At 49.8% G+C, this 13,577-nt stretch overlaps 1 protein-coding gene across 9 annotated transcripts in view; it reads right to left on the reverse strand.

Annotated features, from left to right (window-relative positions):
* Nucleotides 1-754: 754 nt before the first annotated feature.
* Nucleotides 755-13,577, reverse strand: part of WASHC1 (WASH complex subunit 1) — a 45,535-nt gene continuing 32,712 nt past the window's right edge. For all 9 annotated transcript variants that reach the window (XM_068946735.1, XM_068946701.1, XM_068946712.1 and 6 more), the window contains 9 exons: nucleotides 12,649-12,760; nucleotides 11,747-11,893; nucleotides 6,502-6,638; nucleotides 5,440-5,575; nucleotides 4,084-4,288; nucleotides 3,429-3,593; nucleotides 2,911-3,069; nucleotides 2,226-2,294; nucleotides 755-1,581 (listed from right to left, as the gene is read on the reverse strand). In XM_068946735.1, coding sequence (XP_068802836.1) covers nucleotides 1,430-1,581; nucleotides 2,226-2,294; nucleotides 2,911-3,069; nucleotides 3,429-3,593; nucleotides 4,084-4,288; nucleotides 5,440-5,575; nucleotides 6,502-6,638; nucleotides 11,747-11,893; nucleotides 12,649-12,760 — 1,282 coding nt within the window. In that variant the 3' untranslated portion in view covers nucleotides 755-1,429. The remainder of the gene's footprint in view (nucleotides 1,582-2,225; nucleotides 2,295-2,910; nucleotides 3,070-3,428; nucleotides 3,594-4,083; nucleotides 4,289-5,439; nucleotides 5,576-6,501; nucleotides 6,639-11,746; nucleotides 11,894-12,648; nucleotides 12,761-13,577) is intronic.

Consider the following 13,577-nt stretch of genomic DNA (forward strand, 5'->3'; position numbering starts at 1 on the left):
GCTTGCTTCAAGCAGTCGATAAATTCAGGGCCTGGCTCATTCTTTCAAGGGGAGTAAGGATAGGGTCAAAATGCCACTGCAGCACTTCTCTGATCATGCATAATCATAGGATTATGATCTTTCATCTCTTTCTTACTGCACCGATTTTTGAGTTAGAAAGTAACTTGCTGTATAAAATGGTGAAATGCTTTTTTAGTGCAACTGCCCTGAGGTTCTTTCCTAAGTCATGGGTCAGTGGTAGAGGGAAACGACAGCAAACAAGGCTGCTTGCTGCTCTGCCATCCCATGGCCATGCCCAGCTCTTTTCTGTCATCAAGAACAATCCTGTTCACAGGAACTGCTTTGCCTTCTTGCCAGTTTCAGCAGCTGGATGCTACCTCTTCAGGCTCTTCACAGTGAAATCAGTACTTATAATTAGACACAGAACTGTGACTCCCTGCATCTACAGAGTGTTTAGCTCTCTGTATGTTAATTAGCCCCACAGGGGGGAAAAAAAAACAGTGCTTCTGCCTCTTCTGCACCTTCAATGGGCACTGAGCCCTCCCCCCACCCCGCACGTCTGCCAAAAGCACCGCCTTAGCCCCACTGAAAGCAGCAGCTGGAGCGATGGGTGCCTGCTTGTAACAGCCAATGACTTCCAGTGCTTTAGCATATGGTGCTGGTTTCAAAGCCTCACCCCAGCCTGAGATGAGAATGGACAGCTGGGGCCTCCCTTAAGACACTCTTAATTGAGCATGCTTCTCTTCTACCAGAGTGAAGGCTACAAGGACCGGCTTCCTTGCGTTTATTGCAATTTTTTTCAGAAACCAACCAGCAGAGAACTGCCATAAGCCAAGTACGAAGACTCTTAAGGGCTGGGGCACCAGTAATTAGATCCCCCCCCAAATGAAGGAGCAGAAAGACATACATGCATACACTGTTCATCATCCAGCTTATCTTAAAAGAATTCACACTCAGCAACAACCAAGCAAACAAGAGCTTCAACAAGCAAACAGCATGGAGAGGGATGAGGCAAAGGCTGTTTGCCTGCAAGAGATGCTCTTGCAGTAATCACCCATCACATTAGGAAAGACTGAAGGCCTCTCAAATCAGGAGAGATGCTAGTTCTGATCCTCTGAGCACAAGCCACCTCACTGCCCTCCAGCTAAGGCAGGATTTATTGAGCCAGTGTGAGCAGCAGCAGCATTTGAGATGGAATGCTGGGGGTGGGGAAGAGCAAACAGAGCAGAAGTAACGCTCCTTGATAACTGCATTCAGCAGTGGTTAGCTCCTGCTGCTCGAGGTCATCTTTAAGAAGAAATAACAGGGTCCCTCTGCCATGTCAGTGCCCACTCTCCAGGGAATATTTCCATGGGCCAGTCTGTCTCAGAGGTGCTTAGTTCAAGAGTCATGGGACTCATGCTGATGGATTACGCACAACTGATACCATCTATGACTCCCAGTCATCCTCATCTTCCTCACCCGGGGGCTGCTGTGGGGGTGGAAGGGGTGGTATTGAGTCTGACATACGAGCAAAGGCACCAGCAGGACTTCCAGGAGCATCGGGATTTCCTGAGGCTCCTGGCCCTTTCCCTGAAATACCTAGGAGGGAGGAGAAAAGCAAGAGTGAGTGACACCTGGGGACTGGAGAACAAGGCAGCTCAGCAAGAGGGAGGGGGAAAAACATGCCTCATACAACTGCTGCCTCAGCACCCAGGTGACCCAGACACAGCACTGTGGACAACCTTAAATGACATCACATCACTGCACACGAGCTCACTGAACTAAAGCTCCATCTGCGCAAGTCTGTGCCCCCACCCCCCCATCCTGTGTCAGGCACCGAGGCGCAGCACTGGTCCTGGATACACCAGGTACCTACCTAGGGCTTCATCTGTGACTCAGGTGCCCTGTTGGACAAGGGACCTGGCCCCCACAACTGATCAGTTCAAAAGGATGCCACTGTCCCTCCCTCACCTTGCAGGGCTCACTCACGGGCAGCTTTTACAGCCCAGTATCTGCCTCGGGTGTACAAACTCTCTCTCTAGTGTCGCCAGCCTGATTTGACTTGGAGATTGAGCTGATGTCCCTCTGTACAAAGACACTCCCAGCCTCCATGGGGCACACTAGCCTGGGTAAGTGTCTGTTCCTAGTTCTAGGGCTGCAGCTGACACCCAGGTGAAGGTGCCAGAAGGGCTCTTCTACCTCTCTGCCAGAGGGAAGGGGCAGCCCACCCTGCAGAACAGTACCTTTGCGCCTCAGCACCAGTTTGTTGAAGAGGTCTGACATCAAGTCTCCACCTTGTCCCGTAGCTCTCACTGAAACAAAGTAAAATACTATGAATCAGACCAGAAGGGAAAGTGCGTTTGAACCCAGAACTAAGGGGAAAGTGTTCTGCAGTATTGCTTTCAGATTAAAGAAAAAACTGTATCCTCCTATTTAACCTCTCCTCCCACTACAGCTCAGTTTCATGTTGGGAAACACCAGGCACTGCAGCATCCTCTAGGGAAAGCCAAGTGTCGGATTTGTCCAGGAGTAGGAAAGGGCTGGGCACTGTTACTCTCATTCTGCCCCATCAGCTAAGTCAATAACCCTAACCAGCTCCCTAAATCAATGTACTCAAAGCAGCTCAGCACAGAGACCATCTTGGCCCAAGGCTTCCCCTCAAGCTCTCCTTTCAGTGTCTGTCTCCATGCAGCACATATGAAACTTCTAACCATTTGCTGAGGCAGGATGGGTTTCCATCAGGAACACTCAAGCCCTCCTCCAGACAGGAAATGCTTGAGACTTTACACCAACCTGTGAGGACAGACAACAGCTCTGCTCTGCACAGCCAGGTGCTCTTGGCTCCTGGCTCGCCTCTCTCCCTCCAGACATACACCTCCCCAACCTGGGGGAGACAGCAAGGCAGACTGTACAGAAGAGCCTTGGCACCTTGTTCTTGTTCCTTCTGCTTCTTCTTCTCCAGCTTCCTCTCCTTGACACTGCGGAGGTTGGCCTTCCCGATGCCACCAGCCTGGCGAATGGACTCCAAGAGACTGGCACGCCCAGTAGAGGGGTTCACCACCTCCTTTGGGGCTCCTTGGACCAGAGCTGCAGGGACAGGAAAGACAGGCATCAGCCCCAGGTCAGCACATGAGCTATGATGGGACCAGCCAAAACCCCATGGAAAGGGCTGTTCTAAAACCCTGCCAGCCTCTGCCCAGGCTCTGAGCAGAGCAGACACCTCTTCCAATGACAGGCCTGCAGCAGCCCTGCCAAGGCGGAACCAAAGGCCTGCAGTTCTCAGGCAGGGGTGAGCAACTTCCCCCTCCCCCCCCCCCCACCTGCAACTTCCTTCCTCTGTTGGAAGGCTGAAAAGCCACAGAAGAAGAGAATCCAGGGAGCGGGCTGAAGCCCAGGGAGTTGGGTTAGATTCTGGCAGTGAAGCTGTGGAGATGCCCAGCCCTTACCTGCAGGCACTGCCTTGCTGTTCTCCTCACTCGCTGGCTGGGCTGGTTCAGAAGGCGCTGTGGGCTGGGGCAGGGGTGGTGGAGGAGGCACAGTAGTTGGCATAACAGGAGGCGGTGGGGGAGGCGGCGGTGGGGGAGGCGGCAATAGCCCAGCATCTTGAAGGTCTGAAAGATGAAAGAAATTGCATATGAAAAGTCCCAGAGACATTGTGCCGAGAGCTTGAGCTCAGAGCTCCACGGTTCTCAGCAGCAATAGATAACAATCCTCAGCACTTGAAACATGCAGCAGAGCACTCCCTCCCTGGCAGCATCTCTTACAGCAGGCAGAGCCAAGGCAAGGCTTGCAATCTGTCCTCCCCAGCTGTGTCCCACTGGGCCTGTCCAGCTCGCCCTGCATTACTAGGCTGCCATGAGGCAAGTCCCCATACGCTGCTCTCCTTCCTCCCTAGTGCAGCAGTTGCTCAAAGTAAGGGGCTGGGAGCCTGGTTGCCACTTGAGTAGGTTGTGGCTCTGACTCAGGCCCAAGCGCAAGACACCAGAGGTATTTGCAGTATCTGTCTTGAAACAAACAGGGGCTTTCTGCCCTGCCCCAATCTTATCCTAGTGATCCCTCTTTCCTCCTTCACTGGGCCCTGGGAACATGGACTGAAAATACCTGGTTGCAAAGGCTCCACTGACTCGGTGTTGAAGGTGGGCAACTCTGGAATAGCACTGCTTGGGGCAGACGGTGCAATGCCAGGTCCCAGATCAGCGCTGTACATGAGATCTGCAGCAATGCCAGGCAGGTCTGGCAGGTAGGATGGCACATCAATCTCAGGCACCTGGCCCAAATCTGGCACATAGAAGTAGTTTTCAGCTACCTAAAGGAGATCCAAAGTAAAAAGATAAGGTGGTGACTAGGCACCCGCTTTCCCTTGCGGCAAGCAGGGGTAGTGCAGGGAACAGCCTGGGCGGCAGTCAGAGCTGGGCGTGTGTGCCCTGGTACAGTGGCTGCTCCTCAGCTGGCCCTGCCAGTCTGTGCTCTTGTCCTGGGACAGATTCCCATGCCCTGAGGTTACCCCCTGCAGAACGAGCTAGGCAAAGGCAGGCTGCAGGAGGAGAGAGGTGCAGGTCTCTTCCTGGTTTCCTGCAAGTAAACTTTACTCTCTCCTCCCCAGAGGTTTCACCCACAACTTTCGCAGCCTACAAAGGCCAGTCTCTTCTCTTCTGCAAGAGAACAGTGCCTGGACAGTCTGTGAGATAAAGATGCAGGAGAAGCAAAATAGTCACAAAGGTCTTGTGTTTAATATGCAGGCAAAATAGTACCAAAGGTGAACTGTGAATAAAGGGTTTTGTTGGTTATACACACTGCTCTCTCCTCCAGTCCAACACACAGGACGAGTGGTTCCTAGGCTCCCTCTTCCTGCCCCAGACCACACAGTCAGCCATGCAACAGCAAAGCGCAGAAGCTCAGTACTCGGGGTGTGGCCACTACCAGGTGTCAGAAACAAGGTTTGTCACCCGCTGGGGCAGCCAGGTTGGTGCATTGCATGCCCCATGTCTACACCAAGCACAAACCCCTTTGCTCAGGCTGGCTGGCCCTTCTGGTGGCATCAGCAAGTGCCCTCTTCGAGTCACAGGCCTCCTTGTGTGTGCTGTAGCGCCTCACCCTCACACTACTCATGAGGATCAGGAGTAAGCACAAGGGAGATGATCAAGTGACAGAGCTGCCAATCTCCTCTGTAGCCCTGAGGTCTAGCAGCACAACACATTGACATATTACTCTTCTCATGTTGGCCCGCAAAGGCTTGAGTGGAGAGAAACAGCTCTCAAGTTTCAGGGCTTTGTCACATCCACCAGGCCCAAACCAGGACTTTAAGCACAGAAACTGAGGCGTGATTCCTCTGGCAAGCAAAAATACCCTACAGCCCTATGACGGGTGATTCCCCTATCTGTTCTCTGCACTACCTACCCTCCTCTCCCCTCAGAGTTGAGCAGAATCCCTCCCCTGCTCCCCACAGCTGCATCTCACCTGCCGGTCCAGCTGTCCCCTTTTGGTGATGGAGAGAGGAGCATCAAAGAGTTTCTCTTCTGTCTCTGTTTCCAGAGCTACATGGGTCTTGGTCACTGCTCCAGCCAGAGGATCCAGGAAGACATACTTCTTGTACCTGGGGGCAGAAAGGAAGTGATGTACAGGGGCAAGGCTAGATAAGTGTAGTCAAGGCAGCCTTGGAGGTGAACAGCTCCCAGTTCATCCACGCAAGTGCAGCAGGGCTGTCCCTCACAGTATACACATTCTGGTCCCACTTTCCTGTTTCTCCCCTCTACAGCCAGGAGCTCACCACCTCCTCCACCCTGCCAGCTTAGCTTCCACACTCATCCTAAAGCAAAGCCCAGCTGCACAGCATTGTTTCCCGGCTCTACCCCCTTCCTCAGCCTGGCACAAGCCCATCCAACTGCCTGCACCAGGACACCAGTCTCTCCTGGTAACACGATGCTCAAGGGGCAGCAGCAAAAATGGGATAGGAGAGAAAACAGTGGCTCAGGAGAAGGAAGAGGAGGTTCAGTAGGTGAAAGCTCAAAGAGGGTGAACATAAAGAAGCTCTTCAGTATGGGCAGGAGAAGGAACAGTGAGGCAAAGCCCCACGGGAAGGGGATTCGCAATTGAGGCAGTGGAGACATTAAAGCAGTGACAGTGGGAAAGTGCCCCTGGGAGTAAGCAATCAGGAGCGGGTGCAGTACATAAGGCCAAGAAGGGCAGGAGTAACAGCAGCTCTCTAGGCTAGAGAAAAATTATAGGGGGATGACAGGAAAAACTGAGAAAGGAAGTCATAGACAGGAAGGACAAAGTTGAGTTGATAAGCAGGGTGAGCAGAGATCATATGCAGACAAAACTCCTTCCACTGCAGTGGTGGCGGGGAAAAGAAAGGGTTGCTAGCCAGAAGCCAGTGGAGAGGTACCAAATCCTGTCCTGGGAGCCTGCTATGCAAGGCCCCCAGGAAGGCAAGCAGCTCCTGCTGTCCTTGGGGTGGACAGAGCTCCTCCGAGCCTGTGCAAGGGTGGGTGAACAGCCTGGCACTGCTCCAGCTCTCACAGGTTCTCCGTAGTGTTGAAGAGCAGCAGGGAGCTGAGGGAGCTGATGTTCCTGGGGAGGCTGCCGAGACCTTCTTCTGCATCATCCTCCTGGTGAATTTTGGTGCTCACACAGACGGGGAAGTACTTGAGCTTCTCCTGCAAGAAAACAGGTAACAGGTGGCAAGACACTAACAAAGCAGAGCAGCTGTGACAGCTCTCCCCAGCCACCACAATCCATGCTGGTGGATCCACTGCATGGTCAGGAATGCTACTGCTCCCCCTCCCACTTTGAGCAAGGAACCACACGGACAGCATCACTGTCCCACAGTCATGCCAGATCTCAGAAGTTCATACTCATGGCGTGTGCTTTTCAGTGCCATGGCTGGGTCATCTTGAACAGCTGCTTCTGTGGCAAGGATCTGCCAAAATGAAACAACCAAGGAGGCTCTATAGCCAGAGACAGGGATCAGGCGTCTCAGTCTACAAAGCTGTTTGCTACAGCGTCTCCAAGTGGGATATTCTAGAGCATCTGCACACAGGCAAGGCTCCCCCAAACACCTATACTGCCTCCCCTCTGCTGCCTTCAGCTGAGAAGACACATGATCCCACCTGTGGGGTATGCAGGAAAGGTGAAGGAAAAAAGAGGTTAGGACACAGCAGTGCCTGCACTAGGCAAGAGATCAGGCAAAAGAGCGTGCAGGGTAGAATGTGGGCCAGATGGTTTTGCAAAGCCTGAGGGATTTGCAGGAGTTTTCAACTCTAATGAACTGAAATCTCTTCTCTCTCAGTTCTAAAACTTCATGCATAATATATAGAACTCCCTTTAGAAAAGGGCTTATTACATCTGAACTGCTTGACTTTTACAGAGCACAGGAATTGCCACCCCATTTCAGACCATTCAGCTAGTGTGACAGCACCTGCTGCCAGATGCTCAGGGGCATGCTGTTCAGTGCCCACAACACATTTCACTCTATGCACCATACTAGAGGAAAGAGAGGAATTAGTTCCTGAACCCAGAGATAGTCAGTTCTTCACAGCCTAAGAAACCACGAACCTTCATCCCAGACCTCTTGCTACTCTTTTCCAATTCCTTCCCAATTCCTCTGTTCTTTCTACATAGAGAAATTAGGATAAGCAGCAGCCGTGCAGCTCCAAGGTGATTAACTCTCAGACCAGAAGACACCAGACCAGAGCACTAACCAAGGCAATTTGGCCATACTGTTACAGTTTTTTTTCTGTCACCAAAAGATGACCAAATAGGCCATTTCAAATACTGTCCACCACTTCCTACTGCCTCTCTACTTCCACCATCTCTACTCTATCCCATTCTGAGTCCTCCTCCCTCTTTGCATTTGTATGGGTGAAGTGGAGACTGTGCTGCTGGTTCAGTTTTAACACTATTATTTCAGCAACATAAGCAGTTTCTGCTGACTAAAATTTCAGGCTTGAATTTGGTAGCCAGAAATCCTGGGAAATGGCTTAGTCACACCTTAGTTAATCCACTAAGGAGTCTGTATGGTGCTCTGAGCGTATGAAGTGCTATAAGAAGAGACCTGGGAGGTTTTGTTTTGGTTTTTTTTGTTTTTTTTTTTTTTTTAAAATAATGAGTTCCAACTTGTGAAAAATACACTCAAATTAACATCTTGAATTTTTGCAGCCACAGCAAATAGGCAAAAATATATAGATTGTTATTTAGAGACTGTAGAGGCAGTGATTCAGAAATAAAGGTTCTTTTGATCATTAATATTCATTTCCCAATGTTTAATTTTTAAAAGCTTGAGGGAGTACTGACACTTTTGCTAGAACTGTTCACACACACTCAGCCCTAGAGCCGTTTTTTTTTTTTCCTTTTTAATTCTCTCCTTGCGGATTTCGATTAGTACTGGAAGACTGCATGTCACTTTAAGGGTGGAGTGAGACACCAGCCATTACCTACATTTACTTATAAGACTAATTTAAGCCAGCTATAAAAGCACTAAGCATAAGTATTATTTGAACGTGAGGTTCTTATAATCCTTTTCATATAAATGCTACCAAAGTGCTAGCTTTACTCAAATATCTACTTCGATTTCGGAAATTCAGAATGGCTATGTGCCATCAATATTGTGCAACTTGAGTTCCACAAGTTAACATGTCATTTAGAAAGGAGTTTTCTTCTAGTGACATTAAAGGCCTTAAGCCAAGGGTTCAGCAACCTCAATATACTGAGGTCATGGGGGGTGCCCAAATGCTCAACACCTGACAGAATTGGTGATTCAACAACTGGCAGGATCACACCCCTAAATATGCTGCTTTTCCAGACTTCTTTTTCCCCATAAGAGCCAAAGATTAAAAAAGTATAAAGTCACCTTGGTTCTTAAGTTTAGTTAAACATCCACTCTTGCAAAGGGAGCTTGGGTGATGCATCGGTAACCCCATTCCTTCTTATGCTAACAGAGGGCCAAGGCTTGCAAGACAAGCGCTTGAGGATTAGGAGTGCCAGAAAGCTGGTTCAGCTTCCCCATACCCATCATGAAAGCTGAAGGAGGCAGAATTCACAAGGACACGTTAAGTTACTAATGTTTCAGAAGACTATCAAGATTAGTGGTAGATTGCAAGTTTTGCTTGGACCTCTTCCAAACCCCAAAGAGGCCACGTCTCCCACACCCCAGTGCAAAGCCCCCTACATCTCCCAGCCTCTGGAGGGGCAGCTGCAGCACTTGGAAACAGCTCCCACCAGCAAAGGCAATGATGTCCAGCATCTGAAAAGCCCAACAGAATTACAGCTGACTCACAGTTTAGTATAGCCTCGCTTCTACCACAGCGACACACAAAGCAAGGGAATTAGGCTTGCCATGAGGTCCCCATTTCTGGGATTCTTGCCCTTAGGCGCTTGTCTTACCAACCCAAACATTGTCCTTCTAACAGCTGAGTTTTCATTTGCTTGGGGTTTGGAGGAGAAAGGAAAATATCCTGGAAGGGAGCCATTTTAAAATAAAATCACAGCCCCACATACATTTCTAACTCTACCACTGTCCCTCCAGAGCACGAACCCTGAGCATCCAGCACAGGCACCACTTCTTTTAAATTGACACAAGTAGAGGTTGCTTTCCTGGTGGGACGTGTGTGTGCAAAGTTAGTAAAGGCCATTGTGACTGCTCCCAGCAAAGAAGCCTTCGTTAGAAGTGAAAACGGGCAGAGAGCCTCTGCTGAAAGCCCAGAATAATTGAGGAGGGCATAAATGCAAACATTAGACTTCCCTCTGTCACATTTCGTTACTGCAAGGAGCATCAGGCTCCTTACTCAGCTATGGATAAGGAGAGCCTGTCCCCCCGGAACGTGATCAGTGCTTGGCCACACCAAGCCCCACTCAGCTCACCAGCTGCTGCTCACACAGGCCCTTCTATCATTCATAAGCTGACGGTCACCTACTAGCACAGCAGCATCACTCTGCCCACACTCCCTTGCAGTTCCATGGAAGACTTGCAGAAGATGTGTTTGAGCTATGCAAGAGTAATAAGACTATTGCATGAGGTAGGGCGAGCAGGGAGAAGCCAAGGTCAGAGGCCCAAGAACACTCATTAACGCCAAGGGAGGATCCAGAGATCAGTCAACAGGAGAGGAAGAAACACAAGCATCCCATGGGGCCAGCAAAAATCCCTGTGGTGAAAGCAGCTTTAGTCATGAAGGGCAGGATATTGCAATGGTACAGAGATTGTAAGGGGTGGGAAAGAGGTGGCATTACAGACAGACAGGATGGGCTGTGGGGAAGAGTGTGCAGAGCATACAGGAGCCAGTAGACCAGTTGAACGCGAACACCTTTTGCTCTTTGGGGGACACTGCTTTTCACCAGCTGATCCTCTTTTCAAGCCCCTCATTGTGCAAGGGACTGTGCATCAGCACCTGCCCTTCAGCTCAGGGAGGGACAGCACTTCCCTCACCCTCCTCCCAGGTACCTCTGCTACCCCCAGGCTCTCCAATGGGCAGGAGCCACCAGCCAGACAGCACAACTGAAGTGGGTCTCCTCTAGCTGGCCAGCAGTGGGTCCCATACAACCGTGCCCCAGGCTACCGCTGGGGCTTGAAAGAAATGCAAACTCCGCTCCAGTATGCTGGCTGTCTATCTGGCCAGCAACTCTACTTTCCTGGACTGGCTGAAATATTCATAACTACCTTACTGTAAAGAGGTCTCAACTCCATTAGAAACTCAGGAAAGTTTTGTGCAATAAATTATTCAGTAGCAGCTTTATTTTTGGACCAAGGCATACAAGGAAGGGAAGTTGTCCAGCTGATCCCTAACCTGTCACGAAGAGAACGTCTGCTACGCCCTGGCACTGTGCATATGCAACAGTTTTTGAACACAATGACTCTTCTTTCTGTTCTTCCAACCCTGGTAAGGGAGTGTTGACTCAAACTGGAAAATCCCTTGGTAGCAACTCTTGCAAAACTCACAATTTCTGAGATCTTCTTAAGAGGACTCTCTCTGCCACTCAGTCCACAGCCTAAAAGGGAACTTCAGCTCCTCCTTCAGCAACACCAGTTACAGACGTATGCGCTACGGGATCACCTAGAAGCCCCAACTGTGCTATGCACTGAGAGATTCAGGCCCTATCTGAAGGGCTTGCAACCTACAACCGCTGAAGGCAAGGCATAGGACAAGCAAGGCAGAAACAGAAGATGTAAAATGACCTTCTTATATCCCCACACGTCACAAAACTTAGCTGGGAATGTGCTAGGGACAAGATCCAAGTGTAATCCTTTCCTGGGACAGGAAAAATGCTCCAGTATCTCCTTTTCCCGCCCTCACACACACACACACACACACACACACACACACTCGCAAGCACTTTTATCTTTCCCTTCTCACCACTGCTGTATAACTGAGAGCCTTCAGAAGCTATTTTTCGGATGAGTATCAGCTTGATCCCAATTGCCTAGCTATGCACAGCCAAAGTCTCAAGGAAAGCCAGCAGCAGCCACTAGCACCATTGTGGGAAGTCATCACGTTTAAGAAAATGGAACTACTCTGTTGAGTCAGCAGCCAACACGCACCCAGAGCAGCCAGTCACCCATAGCCAAGGTCTTGTGCTGACACAGGCCTCAAAATGGCAGCTCTGCAAGCTTCCCAGCACGTTCTCACACACACCCCAACAGGTCACACTGAAAATATAACAGATGTTATGCCCATGGCCTATCTCCTAAAGCCCTGGTCTACTTCATCCAGGGAACTCACAGCCTTCCAATTTTTCTTTACTTGTTCATCTCAAGGCCTATTCTCTTCCTTACCTGCAGAGATTTCTCATCCAGCATTCGATGTTTGCTCTGAATCTTATGTCTTGGCCATTTCTGTTTAGCTGGGTCTTCTGCGCCAGCAAAAATCGAGCTATACTCCTGCAGCCGTTCTGGGGCAGGATACTTGGCACTGGAAAATACCTGTAGGGGGACAAGGAAGAACTGAAAAAAAAATCCCAACAATTAAGCAATCTTACACAACAGAAAGGCAAGGAGCCTAGCAAGGCACACAACCTGCACTGCAAGCGGGAATGGACAGCCTTGCTTTGGAGTCAGCAGGCTCCTAAGGGCAATCTGCATTAGCTGGGGCTGAGGGCCCCAGCCATGCATAGGCTGTCACTTTTGAAAGTCCATGTGCCAGAACTTCTCTCTCTATAGAAGTACTAGAAGGTCAAAGGCAAAAAGGCTTCCACTGACAGAAAGGGAAGTACAGACATTATAATAAATGGAGCAAGAAAAAGGAAAGGAGGATTTTCCCCAGAGTTTTACAAGGCTCAACAGGATTAACATGCACTGAAAGGGAGGCTCTCCAACAGCAACTTCCATGCAAGTAGCCAAAAGGCTAAGCAACTGAAATAAGAGGGTGTTGAGCTTAGCGCAACACATGCCTTTTCTCTTTCTCAAAAAGCTGTTCGGGCAGCAACTTATATAGGCCTTTTAAGTCCAGAAAAGAGGTGCGTTTCATGGGTCTAAAAACTCATCAATTGCCCAAGTCAGGAAGAGGATTCTAATCACTGCTCCAGCTCAGCAGCAAGGCAGAGAGGGGCAAACAGGCTGCAACTAGGGAAGCCGAGTACCTGCTCTGCGGAGCTCACAGTAGGAGCAGAGAGAGAAGGTGGAAGGAAGAAGGGAGGCTATATAGTCTTCACAGTCTAGCTACCAACTGCGGTCACTACCTTAATAGCCTTCTTGCTGCCCTTTATCTTCTCAATCTTTGCTTGGGCAAGCGTGACTCTCTCACTGATTGTCTGAAGCTGTGTCCGGCTGGCCTCCACCCGCTGAGAGATCCTAAGGAGCAAGCACATTTCTTAAGGATAAGAATCCAGAGCCAAAGATTTTTATGCAACAGCCAGTGCACAAGTCTGAGGGGAAGGATGTGAATCTCAGTGGTCTGGATTGTTTCATAGGGTATGATTAGTGCTGGTTGAGACAGGCTTATCTTGGTCCCATTGAGAGTTTTCTATACTCTAACATGAAACTAAGTTTAGCCTGTGACTTACAGCACATTCCCCTTGCTGTTTGAGGCAAGGCAGAGGAAGCTGGAGAACTGCAGGACACTAGACCGTAGCAAGCCCTACCCCTCACTACACATGCTACTAACAAGACGGTTACAGCTAGTATCAGCTGCCAATACATTTTTAATAAAAATGATCTGTTAAAAATGAAAGGTAGCACACACTAGTGAGCAGAATTCAGGACCCACAGAGCCCATCCTATTCTCTGCTCTACCAGCAGCTTGTTGCGTGACTTCTGCCACACTGCTTCACAGCTTTGTGCTTCAGTTTCCACAGCAGTAAAACAACATTAGGTCCTCGTTTGGCGTCATAATGCACACTAGCTTGCATAATTTCTGCATGACTAGGTCAGCAATAAGAATGCTTTGGGACTAAGAGATAAAAAGCATTTTGCCACAGCAGGCGATAGCAGTCACTGCTTAAGAACCTCTGCATTGACCAAGTGGACATACTCCCTTCCCAGAAAGCTTTCAGTGGACACCTTGCAGCTATGGGTGGGACTGAAACCACCAGCACACTGTACACACTCACTATTGTGCTGAGAGAACTGCCACACAGGCTCAGCCCAGAGGCCAGGAGAGGCATCAGGA

Source organism: Struthio camelus, chromosome 1 (genome assembly GCF_040807025.1).
Source record: "Struthio camelus isolate bStrCam1 chromosome 1, bStrCam1.hap1, whole genome shotgun sequence".
Classification (NCBI taxonomy): domain Eukaryota; kingdom Metazoa; phylum Chordata; class Aves; order Struthioniformes; family Struthionidae; genus Struthio; species Struthio camelus.